This window comes from Actinia tenebrosa, unplaced genomic scaffold (genome assembly GCF_029948245.1).
Source record: "Actinia tenebrosa isolate PJP-AT-01 unplaced genomic scaffold, QUT_ActTen_1.0 PGA_scaffold15__27_contigs__length_11533743, whole genome shotgun sequence".
NCBI classification, from domain to species: Eukaryota; Metazoa; Cnidaria; class Anthozoa; order Actiniaria; family Actiniidae; genus Actinia; species Actinia tenebrosa.
Genome location: NW_028292575.1, coordinates 1,519,082 through 1,543,299, shown reverse-complemented (window position 1 = coordinate 1,543,299; position 24,218 = coordinate 1,519,082). Strand labels below are relative to the sequence as shown.

The 24,218-nt window shown below is 36.8% G+C and overlaps 1 protein-coding gene across 1 annotated transcript; it reads right to left on the bottom strand.

Moving 5' to 3' along the window:
- LOC116302768 (F-BAR domain only protein 2) lies at window positions 1-24,218 on the bottom strand. Its single transcript, XM_089030338.1, has 27 exons — window positions 24,096-24,218; window positions 23,867-23,958; window positions 23,671-23,745; window positions 22,228-22,369; window positions 21,424-21,495; window positions 20,766-20,846; window positions 20,212-20,236; window positions 19,743-19,822; window positions 19,491-19,589; window positions 18,878-18,974; window positions 18,101-18,208; window positions 17,401-17,527; window positions 15,956-15,980; window positions 15,304-15,369; window positions 14,716-14,767; window positions 13,755-13,879; window positions 13,331-13,355; window positions 12,850-12,916; window positions 12,082-12,317; window positions 11,604-11,768; window positions 9,568-10,189; window positions 8,904-9,059; window positions 8,010-8,139; window positions 7,314-7,513; window positions 6,769-6,833; window positions 6,198-6,356; window positions 1-4,752 (listed from the first exon to the last, which is right to left on the bottom strand). Exons 1-27 carry the CDS (start codon window positions 24,120-24,122, stop codon window positions 4,730-4,732), a joined length of 3,141 nt encoding a protein of 1,046 aa, XP_088886464.1. The 5' UTR covers window positions 24,123-24,218; the 3' UTR covers window positions 1-4,729.

Sequence of the window (24,218 nt, the reverse complement as noted above, 5' to 3'; positions counted from 1 at the left end):
TATATTATCTCCGTGTTGGAGCTTGAAAATTAATTTTATTTTAGAAAGAAGTATCTATAAAACAAAATTTTGCTTTGAAAATTCACAATGAATATGATATGATGAAACAGAATAAAACTCATTGAAAGGACAAATATGTCTAAACATTGATTCACCATTCCATATTTGTTTATATTATAATTTTTTAAATTTTGAAGGCTGTGCACTATTTATATTAGCCTGGGTACGAGTTAATGATAATGTTAGTCAGAGGCCAGCAATGACCCTAATTATTATTTTTTGTGTCAAATAAAAACAATCAATTACCCTACAATGCCTGACTTTTTTTCTGTTACAGCATGTTTTCCCATTTCAGAACATATAATCCCCAGTAATAGTCCCCTTCACAGTTCCCTGCGCCATCTTGAAAAATAGCCATGCCTTTGCATCAAAGCAAGAGGAACGGTGAGCTTGCAATGATAGAGATTGTCCAAGGTGTTATCATTGCAAGTTCACCGTTTGTCTCACTGTGATGCAAAAGCATGAACACCTTAAAAAATGGTGCAGGAAGCTGTGAAGGGGACTATTTCACAATACTCCAGTTTCAAGTTCTCTGTCGCTCAGGGTCAGCCTCAATTTTATGCAGAATATTAACATGTTTTGGCAGTCAAGGGCTGTCAAGTTTCAAAGTGTTTGTAATGTTAAAGTTGTGCATTCTTTACTTATAAATTTATTACCGTTTGTATTTGTGAATCTTTAGATGCTGAAATTAGGCTAACCCTGAGTAAATGAGTCTGTAATCAAGGAATACAGCTCAGTAGTTTGGAACTCGAAAATTGTCTAATATTTGTTTTATGCGATTTAATGCATATTATTATATAATTACCAATGAAATATCTATTTTTCTCTATTTCGAAAAATTGATATCTTCACACGTGAAAATAACATGTTATTTTCACGTGTGAAAATAACACCATTGCGATGGCTATTCAAAGATACACGGAAAGAATTGCCTGAAAAAGCCAAAATATACTTCATTGATAATTATATAATAAACAGAATATTACATGGGCGCTTGGAGATACAAAATTTATCTTCTGTTGAAAAGATCTCTCACAAGTGAGCGCAGCGAACGAGTGAGAGATTTTCAACACTCGAAGATAAATTTCGTATCTCTGCGCGCCCATGTAATATCCTCTATATATCTTACAGTGAAGACACTCAAACCATGAACACTTGACTTCATTCAGATTTTTATTTTCTGAGCTTTTTACTGCTTCAAACCCTCTAAAAAAGTAGGATTGAACTCAAATATGCTATGTGATCAAAAGACAACTTATGTCTAAATGATTCACTCAAGGGATGCATGTTAAAAAAAGCACAAAGTGTTCATCCATTGGTTAGTGTCCTCACTGTAACAAGCAAAGGGACTTCTACTTTCTACAGGGACTAATTCGCAGATCGAATTGGAATTTTGAGGGTTAAGTTAAAATATGTGGTGGGGGGGGGGGGGGGGGGGAAGAAAAACCAGAGAACCAAGAAAGAAAAAAAAACCCCACTCAAATCAAGAAAGACTTGTACTTAATATCTTACGCACAGGAAAAAAAATGGATTCCCAAATTGGGAATTCGTTGGGAATTTCCTTAAATTCCCAATGAATTCCCATCCTGTTCCCAGAGAGAACAAAATTGGGAATGTGGCACTGGCACTTAGTTTGTTGGGAATTTTGTTTTTCTGTTGGGTATTAGAAGGAAATTCCCAACAATAAATCCCAACGTTGGTGTTCAAATTAGGAATTCAAGGAAATTCCCAACAATTCCCAATTTGGGAATCCGTTTTTTTTTTCCCTGTGACGGGGACTCCAGGAAACAAATCCAGGACCCCAGGGGTGATTTTATGATCTAACCCTATGCCACCCTTGAAGGGAATTCCTACAGGTCTGTAAAAAGGTATAAATAAATTATCTAATCTGGTAATGGTCCCTGTAAATAATGAGTAGTCCTGAACAATGAAATAATACTCAAGGAAGTGATTTGTGGTCTGAAATGGTAAAACACTACAAACAAGCTGAAAGTATATTGTGTAGTTTCAAATATTATCCATACCCCCCTCACGGAGGAATTTTTTAGACACCCCTCTACCCCCTGGAAATTCCAATTTTCTTCCATTATTATGAACTTTTTTTGTTCTTTCTCTGACTCCCTACTCTTTGGAAATTCCAAATTCCTCTGTGGGGTAGGTATGGATGACTTCTAGAACTACATGTACACATTGTAGCTTTCTACTGTTATTGCTCATCATTACGATGCCATAAACAAGGGTAAAGTGATGAGATGCAACACAGTATAGCCACTAATATTCAGGCCAGCAAATAGTACCATGCAATATATGTACCCATTCTCATAACTAATCCCATTTTCATTGCTATAAAGGCTTTGCACCATCACGTGATGACAGCAATGACAGGAGGCACAACAATAGAGTCGTTCTCCCCTGGGAAAGTGAATTCTTTCTCATGTAAATCAGATTAGACCAGATTCAATTGTTCCTGCCTCCTGTCATGGCTGCCATCACGTGACCATGCAAAGCCTCTATTTACGAAAGATTAAACTCTAGCTGTCAGGGGCTATGCTGGTCGCATAAGGATATTATAAAACTGGGTGTAAAATTCGTTTTGGGCATTGTTGAGAATTTTGTACATAGTATTGCAGGCATTATTCTTAAATCTCTTAAAGAGGTGGCTATAGCTAGCCACCCAATTCACCCCATCCATCCCCCTGGACCTGCCGTTATGACACAACACATTTTACCATGCATTGTTACTTTTCCCAGCATACTAAACCTGCTAAAAAAACCTTGAAGACTGCTGCTTAATTTATACGAGCAAGTACAATAACTGGATGCACCTTGGAGTGCCATACAATAGACCTCTAAGACTTGCAAATTTACTTGTCATGAATGATAAAGAAATAATAGCTCCATGTCGAGGATGGAATTGATAAAATACAGTAAATGTATGAACACATCAAGTCCAGCCTCGACGTTGAGCCACTGGTGGTCACTTATTTATTTTGGACTAAACTGAATGCAGTGTATCTATAGATCATCTCTATTTGAAATAGAAAACAAGCACACATGCTCTGTGCAGTCATAAAGCACGCGGGGGTGGGCAGAACACGAGAAAAGTGTTAGGAGAAGCACAACGCATAGTGGACTGCTTCTTGACACTTCTCAAGTGCTCTGCCAATCCCCAAGTGCTTTGTAACGGCACACAGCACAGCAAGCAAGTTTTTTATTTCTTTTATAAAATACAAATTACAATAACCATTATTTTAGGTAGGAATGACTGCAACTGAAAGTGCCCATGTGTGCTATGTGCTCTCATAAAGCATGCACTCCAAACCAATCAGAACGCGACACTCATAACAGTTATTTTATAATGATAATTATTTTTCAAATTGCTCATGCATTTCTCAAAGTAAAATATTTTAAGTATCACAATTGCTTTTTGTTTCATTGAGAGTTACTGGGATCTAGCAGGGAGAGTAAGAGAACCCCATTAATAGCAAAGAGTATCCCCTGTCCCACCCCCCCTGATGCACCCTAACTTGACCCTCACAGAACCTTTACAAAAAATATGCATTTTTCGCCTTTCCATTCCTTGTTTTCTTCAAGGTAAGATAGTATTATTTAACTGATGCTTAGTAAGTCATTTTGAATTTGTGAGAAAGTGTGAATGAATATAATACTCATTTTCTACACCCTAATCGTACCATTTCAACAAACAAAGATCCAAACCATGATGAAAATCTAAATTCTCCCAAAATGATTAACTTTCTCAGGCTTGATACCATGTGGATGAATTTAGACTTTGATCAGGTTTGAATGGACTGTTTCGCAGGGACAGAAGTGAACTAGCCATTTTAAAATAAGCAAGGAAATGATGAGTTTCATTTTAAAGATGAATGTTTTTGACAAGCTTTAGGGGCCATTTGCAAACGAATTTCTGAAAACCTTCTACTATTGTGCTGCTGCTTTGAAACTGCTGTTTTCATTGCTACTGTACATGATGACTTATATCAGGTTAATTGGCATTAGACTATTAGTATATATAATAGGACTCCATGCTGTCCAATTAAGAAATAATTGGATGAGGAAAATTCAGAGGACTGACAAAATTAGATGAGGCCGTAGGCCGAATCTATTTTGGCAGTCAGAGAAATTTTCAAGTCTAATTATTTCTTGATTGGACAGCGTGAAATCCCATTACCTATTAATTATATAGCTGCCTAATTAATCCCACATCAACAAGGCCTGTCCAATTAAGAAAATAATTGGACAGTTACCTATATGGGATTAATGAGAAGCTGTATAATTAAGGACCATTAATTAATTGATTTGTTGGTCCTTGTACCAGGAGATTACACTTACAAAAAGTTCCAAATTGGTACATTCGTGCAGATACATTCAGATTCCTTGCTCATTTTAATATAACTCAAACATGATATTTGACACCATAGTAAGATTAAACTATTCATAGCATTTAAAAATCAGATAGTGCTATTCTGATGGAAACTCCATAACTATTTTGGGCAATGTCTTAATTATTGGTGATTTCTTTAAAGTCTTGCATATCAAGAAGCTTTAGTTTTTATTTGATTTATCTGAAGAAGAAATATTAATATTTGGGTTTTTCATACAAATAACTAGTCTAAATTGGTTTACCGGTGAAGTAGAAGTCATTTGTCAGCTAGCTCTCGGAAATATATCTCCCTGAAAAATAAAATCAACTTTATTTAACAAACTAAACAATATTTTGTTTTGTTTGTTGTGAAATGTGATCGCCCAGGTGAGTGTAGTCTAGAGAAAGACTGTTGTTGGTGGTGACTGACAGTTTGTTGTGAAGTGTAATGGTCCAGGTGAGTGTAGTCTTGAGAAAGACTGTTGTTGGTGGTGACTGACAGTTTGTTGTGAAGTGTAATGGTCCAGGTGAGTGTAGTCTAGAGAAAGACTGTTGTTGGTGGTGACTGACAGTTTGTTGTGAAGTGTAATGGTCCAGGTGAGTGTAGTCTAGAGAAAGACTGTTGTTGGTGGTGACTGACAGTTTGTTGTGAAGTGTAATGGTCCAGGTGAGTGTAGTCTACAAAGACTGTTGGTGGTGGTGGTTGACAGTTTGTTGTGAAGTGTAATGGTCCAGGTGAGTGTAGTCTAGAAAGACTGTTGTTGGTGGTGACTGACAGTTTGTTGTGAAGTGTAATAGTCCAGGTGAGTGTAGTCTAGAGAAAGACTGTTGTTGGTGGTGACTGACAGTTTGTTGTGAAGTGTAATGGTCCAGGTGAGTGTAGTCTAGAGAAAGACTGTTGTTGGTGGTGACTGACAGTTTGTTGTGAAGTGTAATGGTCCAGGTGAGTGTAGTCTAGAGAAAGACTGTTGTTGGTGGTGGTTGACAGTTTGTTGTGAAGTGTAATGGTCCAGGTGAGTGTAGTCTAGAGAAAGACTGTTGTTGGTGGTGACTGACAGTTTGTTGTGAAATGTGATCGCCCAGGTGAGTGTAGTCTTGAGAAAGACTGTTGTTGGTGGCTGACGTTTCAATAACCGGAAGTCGTCTTCAGAGTCCAGTAAGAAAATGAGAGACAGTCGATGGTATATGCTACAGTATATAGAGTCCAGTGAGAAAACAAGGCACAGTCGATGGTATGTGGTATATAGAGACCAGTGAGAAAACGAGAGACAGTTAATGGTATATACCAAGTAATTGTGAAAAAGGTTACCAATGATGAAATGAGATATACACGAGCATGAAAAAGAGAAGAAAAGCGCAGAAAAGAAAATGGAAATTAACTGGAAAACATGATGAATAAACATTAAATAAGAATAAAAAAGGGTGCAAAAATGAAGGGGAATGTCTTTGAATGAAAAGGGGTGGACAAGTTAGAAAAGCACTATAATAGAAAAATAGAAAAATTCAATGCATGATGGCAAAAATTGGAAAAGAAATGTCAGAATTTAAAAGGGAAATAAGATAAAAAGGAAATGAGAGAACGAATGAAGGGGGAAATCAGTGAAAGGGAAAAAAATGAAATGTGGAAAAAAGTGTTTAAATGAAATAATACAAAAAAATATTTAGAATGACTGAAAGAGGATTAGAAATAAGAGGAAAAAAGAAAAGAAATTATGAAATTAAAATAAGAAAAAAATGCAAAGTTAGGATGACTTACCTGTAGCAATTTGTTTTTTGACAAGTGATAATTTGTAAGCATCACTTTTTAATTCAAAGTTTAAGTTTGATATGGTAGCTCCTGTGGATGAAAACTGGACGGCAATTCTGGACGGCGTACTTGGCCCCTCTGTTAAGTCAAGCTTTGCTCTTAATGTCCCTATAATAGGTGCAATTATGAGAATATGTGATTACTTGAATGTGGGAATTACTTGAATGTGACTTGCATGCAATGTTAAATGTTTAATAGATAGCTTGTTACATATTTTTTAGACAAACTTCCTAAACAAAACCAAGCTGCACTTCACAGAGAGAAGAATGAGAAAAACTACTGGATACAATAGGGAAAATTGAAGGTCCTAAAACCCAACCATGAGGAACTCCAAAAGGTAACCAATTTGAATACCGGTGCAAATACCAAATCAATATAAGCATTGTTGATCAGTCAAATGCCTTAAACAAAACCAAAACAAAACTATATGCCGATCTGCATAAAGAAAATAATAAGTTAAAAAATATAATAATTATAGAAAAAAATGAAGGTCCCAAAAATCTGAATGGTGACCACTTACCATCTTGATCCTTGGAACTTGAAATTTCAGATAAAATCCAAACAGCACGCTGGTTCTCTGCTGACCTGATACAAAACATTGGCAAATGAACCATTACTAGACTTAAAAAAGTTATTGATTATTATTGATATTATTCCTGCAACATGCTAAGGAATATTAATGGGCCCAAAACCAATTCTTGAGGTAATCCAAGATTGAAAAAAATATTGATTATTGATATTATTCCTACCCTGCTAGCAGAGTCACCAACGAGGGAGACTCTGCTAGAAGGGAGTGATATTATCAACATGCTGAGGAATATTAAAGGGCCCAAAACCAATCCTTAAGGTACTCCAAGAGTTAAGATAGTCATTGAAAAAGAATGTTCAAGGGCCAATAACCAACCCTTGAGGCACTCCACAGGATTAGAAGAAGATGATTAGATGTTCAAAGATAGCACTAAGGGAATTACATTAGAAATACAAAAAATAACCACCTCCAATGCCCAGGTAGAACAAGCTGCAACAATATTTTTGTTATTGCAAAATACTATTACTGCTACTTACCAATTTGCCGATGGCTTAGACTGCATGATTGTAACACCACCATTTACTGGTGCTATAATGTTAACGTTGGTTAATGCACAGGGTGTCGACATACATTTGGGATTATATCTGTAATCTACTCTAATATTAGTTGCCATCGGCTCACATTTCCAGTAACTACAAAGCTGTAATGGTGTGGACTGAATACCAGTTGTGCGAACCTGCAATCACACAAAAATCATAGTTAGCTTGGACCTTTGCAAATAACCATCCATAAATCATTTACCTGAAAAAATGGTGGTGGTGATGATGATGATGATGATGATGGTGATGATGATGGTGATGATGATGGTAATGATGATGTGATGGCGATGATGTGATTATGATATTAGTAATGTTTGTTATAATAATGATGTTGATGATGTGATGGTCATAGTGGTGGTAATGTTTATGATAATCATGATGATGATAATCATGATGATGATGTGATGGTGAGGATGAAGATGATGATGATGATGATGTGATGGTGGTGATGATGATGTTGGTGATGATAATCATGATGATGATGTGATGGTGAAGATGGTGATGATGATGATGGTGAATGCAATGATGATGATGTTGATGATGATGTTAGCATCATTGTTTCATAGTAAGGAAACCTTTTTCTGGCCCTTCTATCCCTGTATTTTAGAGGTCCCACTGTACTTGATGACCTACCTCATACTTGAGAATATCTATATTGTAATATGAAGATGTGGCCGTCTCTGTTTGTTTTTTCAAGTGGCTGGCTAATGCATTCATGTTGAATTTATAAACAACAGCATCTCCTCCACTTTGCTGCCCTTCACTGTAACACAAAGAAATTAATGAATAAATGAGCAAATAAACAAACGAAAGAACAAACGAAAAAACAAAGGAACAACCAAACAAACAAAGGTAGAACGAAAGAACAAACAAAAAAAACATCAAAAACAAATGAACAAACGAACGAACGAACGAACGAACGAACGAACGAACGAACGAACGAACGAACGAACGAACGAACGAACAACGAACGAACGAAACGAACGAACGAACGAACGAACGAACGCACGCACGCACGCACGCACGCACGAACGAACGAACGAACGAACGAACGAACGAACGAACGAACGAACGAACGAACTAATGAACGAACGACTGATCGACCGACTTAACAAATGAACGAACAAAAAAATGAATAAACAAACAAACAAATAAATGAACAAACAAACGAACAAATAAATGAATAAACAAATAAACGAACGAACAAACAAACGAACGAACAAACGGACAGACGGACGGACGGACGAACTGACGGAAGGACGGACGGACAAACGAACGAGCGACAAATGACTAAACAAACAAATGAACCAAGGAACTAACAAACCCAAGAATGAACAAACTGATTAATCTGTAGCATAGTAGCAAGTCTATAACCATTACCCATTGAAATGTTTTAGCTGAAACTTGTGTACAATGTTGAGAAACAAGTTTCACAGAGGGGTTACATGGCGCATTTTCGTAACACCGCTTGGAAACTTATCTCACAATTCCAATAGTTCAACATGGTTGGATTGCCATTACAATTACCTGGAAATTAGACTTTTATTTGGAACTATTTGTTCTAGTGATGATGTGCCAGTAATAAAAAAGGTTAACAACGGCGGATCCTTGTCGGTTGTTAATTGTGATATAATGCTTGCTGGAAATGATACAGTGATATCGCCCGTCACCTTGACCATACACCTATGAGAGACAACACAGCAATGTTACCAATCAGGGCTCGGTTGTACGAAGCCATGATAGCGTAATCCGGTGGATAAATCCTTATCCAGTGGATAAGTCGATGCTGTTATGCAATAAATTTATCCACTGGAGCGGAGCGGATTGCTTCTCGACACTTCTCTCGTGTTCTGCTAATCCCTAAGTGCTTTATAACTCTACAGAGTACAGTGATTAAGTTTTTTAAATAAAAATGCATAGGGCGCGTGCGTACTGTGTGGTCTCATAAAGTACGCGCTCCCAACCAATGAGAATGCGAGATTTATAACAGTTATTTTATCATTCATGATAGCGGGTTCAAAAACGTTTTTTGGCATAGAGGAGCAGTTGATTGGAGATATGAAATTAAAACATGAAGTCTTGAAAGCCACATTTGACTTCCCAGAATCACTGGTCACTCGTGGCGTGAATTAGTTGTAACAATTCTCAAGGCATCGTTTTGTTCTAAAATAACAAGTAACAGATAGCTTACGCTTTGTGATCACTTCCTCTGAAGAAAGCATTGACAGACTCAATAAACGCCACAGCAATAGGCAAAACATCTTCCCTGGAAGCACTGCTATGAGACACAGAGAGAACCTTAGTAGGTCCAGAGGGCATAGACCCCACTGTCTTGGACCGTATCAGGCCTGCCGCATTCTCCTGTATCTCATGTGACTCCGACAGCCCTTGTATCGACGTGGTTGTCACAGCTCTGGTCATGACCTGAGTGGTCGTATCAGATGTTGTTGAGCTCGTTAAAGCAACAGACCCAACATAGCTGACTTTGGAAGGCGTTTTAGATGTTTTAGGACCACCGTCTTCACAATCGTCCTTCTCTTTGGATGAAGTAGTAAAATCCGAATCCGAAAAGAGAGAAAATAGTTCTTGGGAATATGACATGTTTGATTGGTTCCCTTGAGAAGATGATGGTTGATTGGCCAGGGTGAGTCCAGGTTTCTTTTGACCCCCCTGTGGGCGTGGTCTTGCTAATGCCGTGGCTGTAGAGCCAGCACGCGGGATTTCACCTGGGCCAGGTGGCTTCATCAAGAATGGAAGAGTTGCGGTGGTTGATTTGGATGATTCAGAAGAGTTATTCAGTGCACCTTTACTGTCTGAAAAAGTAGATGTATACACTTATTTCAATAAAGTTAGTCACCAAAAACCTAGAAAGCTGAGATCACTGAGCATCATAGGAAAACTTTTCATATCAAAAAAGCATATATATACAAAGCTTTTTTAATACAAACTGCAGCTCGATGATGCTGAGAAGAGGTGAGACTGTAACAGGTAAAAGTTTCGCAAGTCCATGAACAGTTATCAAGCGGTTGAATGTAAAAAATGTATATACCCATAATCCTTGTCGGCCTCAGCTTTATAGCTTTTTAGGTGACTAACTTTATTCTAATAAGTGTATGTCATTAGTAACTGGGGTATTACTAAGGTGAAAAACTTATGACGTTATTAGCAAATGGAAAAATTATTTAAACAAAGTTTAGCTCCAATATTAAATGTTGATTTTTCATTAAATAAAGTTGTTTTGTCCCAAGCTCATTTCATTTTTCCCTTCATTCATTCATTCATCCACTGTCCATTCATTGACTGTCATTCATCCATCTATCCATTCACCCAATATTCACTCCATTCATCCAATCTCCCACCCACCTGTCCGTCCGTTCATTCATCCACTGTCCATTCATCCATCCATTCATTCATTAGCTGTCTTTCATCCATCTATCCATTCAAGCAATATTCACTCCATTCATCCAATCCCCTACCCACCTGTCCGTCCATTCATTCATCCACTGTCCATTCATCCACTGTCCATTCATCCATCCATTCATTCATTGACTGTCATTCATCCATCTATCCATTCACCCAATATTCACTCCATTCATTCAATCCCCCACCCACCTGTCCGTCCGTTCATTCATCCACTGTCCATTCATCCACTGTCCATTCATCCATCCATTCATTCATAAGCTGTCTTTCATCCATCTATCCATTCACCCAATATTCACTCCATTCATCCAATCTCCCACCCACCTGTCCGTCCGTTCATTCATCCACTGTCCATTCATCCATCCATTCATTCATTAGCTGTCTTTCATCCATCTATCCATTCAAGCAATATTCACTCCATTCATCCAATCCCCTACCCACCTGTCCGTCCGTTCATTCATCCACTGTCCATTCATCCACTGTCCATTCATCCATCCATTCATTCATTGACTGTCATTCATCCATCTATCCATTCACCCAATATTCACTCCATTCATTCAATCCCCCACCCACCTGTCCGTCCGTTCATTCATCCACTGTCCATTCATCCACTGTCCATTCATCCATCCATTCATTCATAAGCTGTCATTCATCCATCTATCCATTCACCCAATATTCACTCCATTCATCCAATCTCCCACCCACCTGTCCGCCCGCCTGCCCCGCTTTAGTCTGTCCGTCCGCCTATCCATTTGTCGGCTAACTGTTTTGTATTAACTAAAAACAAAGTGTATAGTCCTGACTTACTTTGATATGACTGTAGTCCAGCCCCATCCCTCTTGGCTGGTAGAGGGGGTGGGATGTTCAGATCATCATTTGTTATGTTCGGGTTGTTGCCGAGACTTCCTTTCTTCTTGGGTAAGGCTGGTGGTGTTTCGTCATCTCCATTACCATTACCTTCACTTGGATCTCCTGCAGAATATAATAATTATTACAGTATATAATAAGTACAAGAGCATTGCTACCTTGAAACAATCTCTGGGCTGATCTAAGTCAGGGCATGGCTAACTCACAGATCAAACCCTGAAACAACCTCTGGGCTGAACTAAGTCAGGGCACGGCTAACTCACAGATAGAACCCTGAAACTACCTCTGGGTTGATCTAAGTCAGGGCATGATCAAACCCTGAAATAACTTCTGGGCTAATCTAGGTCAGGGCACTGCCAGGCTTGTATATCATTTTTTTGAATAACAATAATGTACATGAGAGGCATTTCTAACATACCGATATTAAAAGATGCTGGTGAAGATGTCATGAATGCATCCCCTGATGAAAACGAGGTGCTGACAGGTGCAGTAGCTTTGGCATCAGTATCTTTACTATCCTTTATCATCGTACTTAAGGTATCTGTGGGGGTACTGAGGTTTGACGATGAGAGGTTTGAGTCACTTCCTGGACTTGTGATGGTTTTTGGATTTTTGCCAGAACTGATATCAAGTAAGTCATCACTAGAACGATATCTACGAGGAAGTATCATTAATAATCAAAGTTAGGCATAAATATAATGATTATATTACCCAAGGGGCATAACCAAGTAGGTTATTTAACCTGCATGGTTTAACTGGCATGGTATTAACGATACATGGTTGACTCGGTTGAGCATCGAACTGACCAACACCTGAGGGATATTAAATATTGAGGACAAGGTGCTGCTTTAAAAATGACATCAACAATTGGTCAGACTTTAAAGTGGATTGGAGGAACATGGGGGTCACATCTCTCTCTGGCCAGACCAACACTGTGGGTCTTAAATAATTGAGGACAAGGTGCTGCTCTTCAAAATTACATCCACAAATGGTCAGACTTTAAAGTGGCTTGGCAGACAATTTCAAATGGCAATCACGTCTCTCTCTGGCCAAACCAACACTGTGGGTTTAATTGAGGGAAAGGTGCTGCTTTTTAAAATACCTCTACAAATAGTCAGACTTAAAGTGGCTTGGCCTGCTCTATATTGGGAAGCATTCCTTAATTCATACTTTTAACATAACTTACAACTTAGTAGTGCTGCTATTTCGTGAGTTTTCTGTTGACGCCCTGCTTCTGAATCCATCATTCAACCCTGGACAATGAACAATAAATATATCATAACTAAATTCATTAGACTTTTAGATCTACCTAAATGGACTAGATCAACGATTCAGGCAGCCATATTGAATCGCAAGGCATAATGGGTCGCCCAGGGGGTAAGAAAAAAGGAAATATGACAACCACATGATATGTGAGAAATTTCCTCAGTTGTGGAACTGTGCATTTTTTAATATTCATCTATCATCAAATTGTCTTGTTATGAACCATCGTAAATGTCAATTGACACCATTATTGAAATAAAGCTTTGTATATTTGCCCCTCTGGATGACCCACAATGGCTTTTGATTCAAAATGGCTGCCTTATAGTTTGCTGTCAGACAGTCAACAAGGGACCAATGGTCAACTGATGATTGCCTAACACTGGGGTGAATGTAGATCAACCTACCCGAAGATGAGCTCAAATTCCTCCTCTGAAAGGAGAAATAAATTAATAAGTAAATTAATGAATAAATTAACGAATAAATTAACGAATAAATTAATGTATGAATCAATACATTAATTAATCAATTAATTAATCAATTAAGAGATGAACAATGAATGAAAGAGGAAATTTGCAATGCACTCTTCAGTAATATAGGCTAACTAGAATATGCAATATTTTGATAAATCTAGTCACTGGTGGGCAAGACAAAAAATGGACATGCAAAGCTTACATGGCAAAAGGCCTACACTTTGAAAGTACATTAGAACCTCTATCAGATGCCAACCCTCCAAGAATTGACAACTGGTTGCTAAATGAAGGTCAAGTTGGCTGCTTAATAGTTGGGTGCTCTTTATCATTCTTGATATATAACACTGACAATGCTTACCATTGATGATGGAGAGGAAAGGATTAGTGAATCAGTGATTTTCTTGATCTCGTCCACAGATGCTGTTTGTGACACCATATCGTCTACTGGTTTGATGGTCACTTGGATACGTCTTGGCTCGTCATCTGATTCAAATATTAAATAATCACTTTTATTAACTAATATCACTTTTATTAACTAATATCATCATAATAAAATGTAATCTATTATTAATCTGTCCTGGGTGACATGCGTGACGTATGCTGCCATGGCCAGTGCAGTCTCTCAATCAATGGCAAGATAGTGAGTATGTACATGTACATATATAGAAGATATTACATGGGCACACTGAGATACGAATTTTACCTTCGAGTGTTCAATTGAGTGAGATATCTAAATTGAACACGAGAAGATAAAATTCGTATCTCGAAGCAGCCATGTAATGTTCTGTTTATTATATAGATATCAATGAAACTTAAATAAAACAAAAGCTCAAAAATTCTTTAATATTAAGATAGCAAGCCAATTCAACAGTGATATCTTCATGTTTTCGACACTAGAGAAAACCTGGTATTTCATTGATATCTATGTAATAAATATATATTATTGACTGGCCAGGAGGTCTGGTTAGCGAAAAAAGGTGCCAGAGGTCTTGGATACATGGACCAAGGCCATTATACCAAGTTCCGTTTTCAAAGCTGAGGGCAAAGTTCTCCCCCTATCTGGACCAACTTTAGGTCAGTAAATAACTTATTTACTTTTTATCATTCATTTTTGTCGTTGTTTTAAATTTTTTTGTTTAACAAACTGCTTCCCGATGGATGTGCTTGAATGTATAAGCCTTATGTCAGGGTACCTGACTGCAGGCAGAAATAGAAAACACTGCCTGCTCACCCAGCCAATCAGAATGCACAATTTTTAGGATGCCAGACTAGAAAAATATTAATATTGTCATTATTATTAATAATTGATATTATCTTACCATCATCAGAATCTGAATCAGAGTCAGATGAGGCTCCTCCTGATTTAGCACTTGGATAAAGTCAAGGACAATCGCTGTAAACTTGTATTTATCAAACTGAATTAAACTATATATGAAACACAGGTGGTGTAGCCTAAAGTTTGCTTGCCTCTCACCAATGCGACCCGGGTTTGAGCACTGCCTAGCTCTGTGTTGATTGTGAGTACAGTTGTTTGTTGATTCTCTCCTGTGCTTCAGAGGGTTTTTCTAACAGATTTTCCAGTTTTCCTCCCAATTCAATCTGTCAGTTACCTTGTATTTGGGTCAAAGTTTTGACTAAGGGAATCCGGGTTATATTTGAATGCAATACTCTATTTTACAGTTCCGTTCGAGTGACCACGAATAATAGTTGCAAGTCGAGGCTGCAGTTTCCGCACATAGCAAAACTATGCTTTTTATCATGCGTGGAAACTTCAGCCTCGTCTTGGAATGGAACAGTAAAATGGAGTATTGGGCTATGTCTTAAAAAAGCTGACTTAAAATAACTTCTTTAAATAATCATAGTCCAATTAAGTTACTTGGTACAGTAAGAAATAATGAAAGGATATTCTCAGTATCTGGCGGTCGTATTCGGTAGCCTTCATCATCGACTTCAAATGAAGGATCGCGACTTATCTAGATATGGAAAAAATTATAAAAATTGAGTTAAAAATATGTTTGACAATATTATGCCAATATTATTACACTTATCTTCAATAGAAAGTGATTTCTTTGGTGGGATACCTTTGGTGTGTTACTGGGGGAGGCTGAGTGATTTACCCCTCCTCTCTCCCTAGCCCCCTACTCCTTCCTTTATAATAAAGGAATCCCAAGTGCCAAAGATAAGACAGCTATTTTCATAAACATGCGAACTCTACATGTAGTTGCCATTTGCCCATTAGAATTTGGTTTTCACTGTCGCCAGTCAAAAATATGAAAGGTACCAGCTGATTACTTTTGATTGATGGCAGCAAAACAAAATTACAGCATGTCAAGGGCAGATCCAGGGGAGGCAAAGGGGGGGAAGGCCCCCTTTCAGCAGAAAAAAAAACAAAACAAAACTGAAAAATTAGATGCTTTTTTATTGTTTTCCGTTGTGTTGACAGAAGAAACTCAATTAGCCCCCCCCTAAAATTTTGGCTGGATCTGCCCTTGAATGTAGCCCTTGCAGCACTGAGTTTGCATGCTTATGAAAATAGCAGTCATGATACTTAATACTTACACTTCCTTCACTAACTGGTGATTCACTGAAAAAAAATTCAAACAGAAAACATCAATATTGTTGCATTTCATACACATAGCATGCACCATACAAGATCAGTAAGGAGAAAAAGTGTCATCAAAAGTTCAAAGGTTAAATTTCAAATATCAACACGTGTGTCTTATTGTGTGCAACCATTAACTGTTAAACTGTTAGCCAGCTGAAATATCGAAATGCAAATGAGATGATGTAACTATGAGATGACGATTAAAATATGTGTTACATTTTGCAGATTAAAGAATGTGTTAAGTTTTGTAGTGTAATAATTACACTATTACCCTCACTAACTAAACTTTAATAATTAAACTACTCACGACAAGTGTTCTGAAGTGATCTCCGAAAAGAAAATTCCAGATACAAAAATACTGCAACCATAAAACTACACTGTTCACATACAAGTGAAATTCGAAAAAAACAATTTTTCCTTGATATGACAATTCTTATTAAGATTTTCAATTTTGCTATTATTATGATTACCAATGTGACGAATTTGAAAGTATATTTAACTTATTTTAATAAATCAAATATCTTATAATGGCATGCTACATAAGATAGGTCAATTAGATCACAAGTGCGAGCTAGCCAGCTATCATACTAACAAAATACTAACACATCTTCATGATTGTAATAAACATGGTTAATCTTGGACCGTATACCATCAGATAATGTCTTCCGCATCTTTGACTGAGTCCTGGAAGTCCCAAGGGAAGGGAGTGGTTTATTGCGTGCAGTATTTTGAACGAGCTTATCCAGCTCCTGGACAATACGTGATTAAATATTAAATGATTGATTGATTGATTGATTGATTGATTGATTGATTGATTGAGCAGTCAAATGTCTCTTATCCAATCAAAAGAGTCCAAGGAGGCAGTAGAGATTTATCTGGTTACTTAGTTGTTATAGTTGTGGTCATGAGATCAATTGTTTGACTCACTAGCATTATGTTATTGATGTGTTAAGTTTTACCATTATAAAACAAAAAAATTACTTATCCATTTGATATTTTTCTCTTATTCTCTCTATTTCATTACACACACCGAACGCATAATTCATTACTGCTATACTACATTTATTTATTCGTTCAGCTAGTCCATCTACAGTATGTATCCATCCTTCAATCTATCATTCTTTTTTTCTTTCCTTTCTTGACCTTCTGTCCGTCCATCCATTCATCCATCTATTAATACATCCATTCAATAACCCTTTCATCCATCTGTTCATCCATCCATAAATCTATCCATCTCTCTGTCCGTCCGTCCGTCCGTCCGTCCGTCCGTCCATCATATTTGTCCATTCTATCAGTTAGTCAGTTGCTCAGTCAATTGCTCAATCCTTCCTCCCTTCCATTTACATATTCTTTCATTTTATCTTAGCTACACATGAACATAGTTAGATTGAAAACCTACACTGGTCCATTTTGTTGATGTTCTGGAGATCCTTGACTGTTGCTTGGACTAGAATTGCTTCCCTTTTCTTTCTTCTTCTTCTTTTTCTTTTCTTTCTTTTCTTTCTTTTTCTTATGTAGTGGGAACCCTGAAACATTAGAGATAAAACTGTGAGATCTTTGAATGCCTGGAAGGATATAATTTCATGTTCCACGAGATGGAGTATTCACACCCTCTGCATGATAAACATAAAATGAATTTTCAAAAAAATGTTTTAAGTGTCTAGTTCATTCTAGCATTTTTGCACTTATTGGGAACACTTTTCTCTCACATGCACTACCACTACATTCAATGTTCTAGGCACACAATGCTCATTTTACATCTTGATTTTTATGGAGGGAGGAAAGAGGAGAACCAGAAGAAAAACCCTCATAGCACGGAAGAGAACAACACGTCAAACAAACTCAATTCACATAGTAGTACATGCATGGTGTCTGCAGGGCTCAAACCAGTGACCCTAACCTTTTTTCAAGTTTTTGGAAACTTTTCAGTTCTTATTTTTTATCTTTTTATTTTGATGTTTGAAAAAAAATTTTTGGAGGGTTATTTGTATGCATAAACATATATGAGCATAATAATTAAAAATATGATGCATATATATATGTAAAAATTCCCTATTTTATTAGAGAAAAGTTTTCCAGAGGTTTTTCATTACTCATACCTGATAATGGTGGCTTCGTAGTCTGCGGCTTGTTGTTTGTGCTTGGTGAGCTATCTATATTGACCAATGCGTCTTGGTGTTCTTCATACTCTTCAAATGTTATCACACCTAGAACATATGGCAAACCATTTACAATAATTCTCATGATGACTGCTTTATCACCACATTCATCACCACATGGGTTACTTCAACGATACAGCAGCCATCTTGCCAGAGGCAAAACAAAACAAAGATGACAGAAAACATGTAGAGTTTTGTGTCTAGGATAATCAACATGCTGTCTTAATTCGATTCATTGTTTGTTGTATTCTCTTGTGGTGAGCTGTTATATGTAATATCGATTGACGTCATTACTGTAACAAAGATTCATTTGCCCCCTGGACGGCCCATAATGCCTTGCGATCCAAGATGGCCTCTGTGTCATTGAAGTAGTCCAATGACATCTATAAAACTCAGTTTTTGAAATTGTTAAATAATTTAACAACTTCAAACTGAGATTTATAGATGTCATTGGACTACTTCAACGATACGGAGGCAATTATTGCCAGTGGAGAAATAAAGACAGACAGACAAGACAGACAGACAGAAAAACAAACAGACTGTAGACAGGATGGACAGACTGATAAACTCATAGAAAGACAAACAAAGAGAAAGACAAACAAACAAACAAAGAGAAAGACAGTTGGACAGACAGATGGAGACCTACAGTATGGAGAAACAGAGATAGAAATACATGTAGAGGCAGACTTTTAAACCTTCTCCTTAACCCTCTATTACCTGGTATGTCTAATCCTGTGCCTTTACGACGAACCAACTGATCCAGCAGTTTGTCGATGGTAAGGGCTCTTAGATGCTCACGGAACTCTGTATGAACCTAAAAATATATATTCAATCATTACAACCCATATTCTACAAATTAGTTCTTGTTCAAACTGATAAAATGCATACCATATCTGTGAAAAACTTTGTAAGAAATTGCACAAATTAATCAAGTCTTCTCGGACAAGGACTTAAAACCATAGGCCCTGTCTGTCTTCTCTATATAACTCTGTATAAGGCAGACGTAAAAGATCCACTGACGCTGGTGACGACCATCTTCAGTACCGGTGCTAACCGGCTGCCTTATCAATTGGGCCGCAGGCCTGTTAGGCATCCAGCTGACCACCTAGGGTGGTAAACGCACTAAACTAAACTAAGCATGTCAGTGGTAAAATTTGACCTGCATTTTGGCCATTGGCAAGCAATTATTTTGAGCCCTGTGATAAAGTCCTTCATCAATACAGCCTTAGAACATATTGCATTCAACCACATTCAATAATTATGAATTATTTCCTCATTTGAATATTTGGGGGAGAGGGGTGGAGGGAGAATCCTTTCTATATCCTTGTACCTGTTCCATCATTTTCCATCCTGATAGATGAGAATCTATATATGTCTCCAAGTGCCCAATAATTGTTTTTAGGTGCTCTTCTTCAATCTTTTGAAATTTCTAAGATAAAGAAATATGAGAAATGAGTAAAAATAATCGTATTGGGCTTCCTGTGGTAAAAAAACACAGACAACCCAAAATGCTGTTTTTGAGAATACAGTTGGTATTAAAAAAGTTTGAAAGAAAAAATCAAAAGAAAGCAGCTTTACTTACTCTGGATGTTTCCACCATCTTGTCATGAAATTCATTCCTAATTATTTCTCGTCTCTCAACTAATGCTTTGTATTCTTCTCCTAAGATAAAAAGGTCAAAAACGAAACAATATACAAGCATTTTAAAAATAAATACTGTAGTTTAATCAGATCTAAAACGTTTTTTGAAAAATGTGCTACAAATTTTAGACTCCAGAACTTTGAGTTTTGCTATTATTCATGCTCTTAGAAATAGAGTTTAACAATAAGATCGCTGGTCACCCTACAGAACGGTAGTCTTTCGTTGACCATATTTCTATCTATTGCAGACTGATGCATCTCTACACTGTAGATACGAGTTTCATTGCCAAAACACCAATACACATGTAAGATATTATTGTGCAGGAATAGCACACTTGCATTATGGCATCATTAACTACAGCTATCACAATCCCTTGCACTTTTTTTACACTAGTTTTGGTTCCACTTACCAGCCTTTTTCATTTTCAATTCTGCCTAAAAAAATAATAAAAAATCATACAATGAATTTTACTTGGCCTTTTTCTATAGCAATTATTACAGTGGTTGGAATAAATATAGTCTATGTTGAGCAAAAGGTAGAGTGTACTTTCCTCTTAACTCTGAGCCCTTAAGTTTGACTCCTGGACTCAGCATGACATGTGAGTAGAGTTTGTAAGGTCTCTTCCTTGATTCAAAGGTTTGTGAGTTAGTTGTGCCCTGACTTAGATCAGCCCAGAGGTTGTTTCAGGATTCAATCTGTGAGTTAGCCATGCCCTGACTTAGATCAGCCCAGAGGTTGTTACAGGGTTCAATCTGTGAGTTAGCCATGCCCTGACTTAGATCAGCACAGAGGTTGTTTCAGGGTTCAATCTGTGTGTTCTGATTTTGATCAGCACAGAGGTTTATCCTTGCCATCCCCCTCTATTTTCACCCACCCTCATTCTTCTAATCTATCCCAAGATCTCTAAGATAGTACTGACCAATGCATGAGTAAATTAGTGAATTTTTGGTACTTATGTCATACCTTTTCTATTTCTTTTTGACTTGTGCCATCTTTCTTACACTTCTCAAATTCATGACACCTTGCATAGTAGATTTCCTTTGCCTGTTGTTGAAAAGAAGATTAAGATTGCAGAGGCGATAGTAGTGCATTTACAGGCTAGGTAACCCTATTCACCTTAAAACAAGCGACTGTGTCAAAATGAACAATGTTTATGAAAATATTACTTGGGCCCGGTTGTACAAAGGCTGGATAGACGACGGATAAATCTTATCCAGTGGATAAATTTATTGGATAACAGCATTGACTTATCCACTGGATAAGGATTTATCTGCCAGATAGTGCTATCCAGGCTTTGTACGACTGTGCCTTGGACATTAATGAAGAGGGGAAGTTTCAGCTCATAACATGTGAAAGAGGATCAACGATAGGGGAAGTAAGGTGGCATAATATTGAGAGCAATCACCTCTCATCAATGCGACCCAGGTTTGAGTCTTGCTAGGCTCGGCATTGTGTGTGAGTCAAGTGGTTTGTTAGTTCTCTCCTGTGCTTTGTTGGTTTTTTTTCTCGTAATTCTCCAGTTTTCCTGTCACTGTAAAACCTAACAAGCTCACCCAATCAGCCCAAAGCTTGTTCAAGGATTTGATTAAATTTGAAGGTTTTGAATGTTTGTCCAACTAACCTTAGTAAGTCCTTGTGTCATGCTCTGCATTGTCTGTACTATCTCAGCCGTACCACTGAATTCCTCTTTTGCCTAAAGAAGAATACATTAATTTGATCAATGAACCTTTTCAATTTTTTCCATTCCAGACAACTTGTCATTCCCTAGAGCAAAATTTCCAGCCAGAACTGGGACTTGTCCAGTCAAATCTTTTCCTTCCTGGTCATTTTGACCAGTAACGTTTAGCCAGAAATGAGGTATGACTAAGCTACAACTAATTTGGACAGCGATCATGACCAGCAACTGATCTGCTGTTATTTTGAGTGTCCATGATATAAAAAATCTAGAATATTTTCTACTTATTCCTATTCTCGTAAGCTTTGTTTTCAGTATCAACGGAAGAATAAATAGAATCATAAATTGGAAATTCTAGCATAAAAACCTGGCTTTGTGAATTGAATGGATAGAACTATGGTGTAATAATGTTAGAATGTTGGTCATCACAGTGAATAAAAAGCTTTGGTTTACTTTTCCTGCATATCAGTCATATTCATAAATCATATGAACTGAGTCACGTGTATTGAAAGTCTATAACAGCTATTCAAGGAAATGAAATGATGAAAGACAAAGAAAAAGTATATTTACACAAATAAAAAATAAAATATAAATAAGTTTGAGTGTTCACACTTTAAGTAGAACGACAGTAGTGTGTGTTGTACACAGAACATCGAATGTACTGACAGAGTGAAAGTGATTAAGAAAAATATTCACAATGACTTTGTTCACGCAGCACAACTAAGAAGCGTTAAAGCGCTCAGGACTTACTGCTTTATGTCGCTCTTTCTGTTTGTCACCATATTCTTTTACTTCTCTTCCAAGTTCATGTAATTTCACCACAACCGAATGATGTGCATTAGCAAGCCTATCAGTAGCAACACGAAGAACTCCCCATAGTGGTTCAAATGACCTGGCAGAAGTAATCAAATCGATAAAAAATATCAAAACACAAGCAAGAAGGATATAAATTAGTTCGTTTGGGAATGAGAAATACAAATCCATGTTAATGAATTTGTTCAAAGCATATAATATGAATAATAATGACAATTGGAGGTCTTTTTGGGTAATAAAAGTTAAAATGTTTTAATTAATAGGCCAATGAGAATGGTATCGTAAATCCAAGTTATGAAAATAATTGGTGAAATTATTAACCAAAATCTAGCCACAAAAATGTTGACCAAAATGGTGCCAAAAGTGTCAATGTTTTGTTTTAAAACTCATTCAAATGTGTAAAAATAATTACATGTGGCTTAAAAAATCTTAGAAAGGTAAAATTAAACAATAAGTTACCAGTAAACTTGCTTTAGGAATTATCGATAATTTATGTAAGTAAATATTGTCTTAAATAAGATGAGTTAATGAAGGACAGATTAATTGACATCTATAATAATCAAAGCATACATGGATAAATATTATTTTTATATTTAATGTATGAAAATATTTATCTATTATTCTTGGAGATAGTACTTCTGGTGGTTTGAGAAACCATTGAGGAGTAAAAAGCCAACAATTTGACTCAATTATATTTTCAGAAAAAAACTTGAACGTGAGCTAATTTGCATGGTATTTTGAGGAGCTAAGAAAATTAGGTAAACTTCAAAATTCACCAAAACACTTAGTTAATATTATTTGTATCGAATATCTTGTCCTCAGTTCATTGAATAATTATCCAACATTTCATTTTATTGGTAAAAACTGGGTTCAAGACAAGGGACCCCGACTGTTAACCTTGGAATTACAGTGTCAAATTCCTAAAGTATTCCAACACAAACACTCAAGATTTCTTCCAAAAATACTCCCAAAATGAGCATAAAATCATAATTGCTGGTAACTGTGATATTTTGAAGATCTATTTTCTTGATTGATGCTTCCTTTTGCTATTAAGATAGTATTTATGATGTGAAAATTTTAATTTGAAGAAGACTGAGTGAAAACGTGAGATTATTTTGAACGTTTTCAGGAAATCAAACGTACGTATATTATAATCTTTATTAACTCTTTCTTATCTTTCAGATCGTCACGATTTTCAAACCAGGAGAATATTTAATTAATATACAAGGAAATTACAGAGATCGGAGAAGATCGGAGAAGAGGAAAGCAAAACAAAATTCAAAAATACATAGACAACTCGATGTATTTTTGAGGATTGATGCATCTTGTAATTAAACTCAAAAAACGATATTCTTAATTAAAATTAAAAAATAAGCTTACCCAAGTTGAGACACAGAACACGCTGATTTAGCAAGCTTCACAAGAGATTTAGAGTAACTTTCTTCCACTGCAGCTCTAAGATAAAAGAATATTTTCTTTATTTTTGAAGGTTATGAAGTTTTTCAAAGCAACGAAGAGTTGCAATTTTGAAGCGAAATTTCCAATGTTGATGGTTTTGACACGAGTTTAAGCTCACCTTTCTCGGATGAATTCACTAACTTTAACACTGACATTATTTCCATGTTTCATATTATGATACAGCACATCGTATCCTGAATTCTTGTCGCCCTGATGAGTAGAAAACCAGAAAAAAACGTCAATCAAAATGACTCCTAAACTCCTTCGAGTTGACGAAAAAGAAGCGAAGTTAAACGTAAAACAATCAAATTTGCAGCTCAAAAAAATAAGTTTTTAAGGTTGTATACCCAGAAACGGTCCTCGAAGGCGACCATGGTGCTTTGTGGTATCTTTTGGAGGTATTACATTGGGATAAAAGTGGTTTTTATGAAGGAAGGAAAAGTGTTTCACTCAACATGGCTGATACAAGC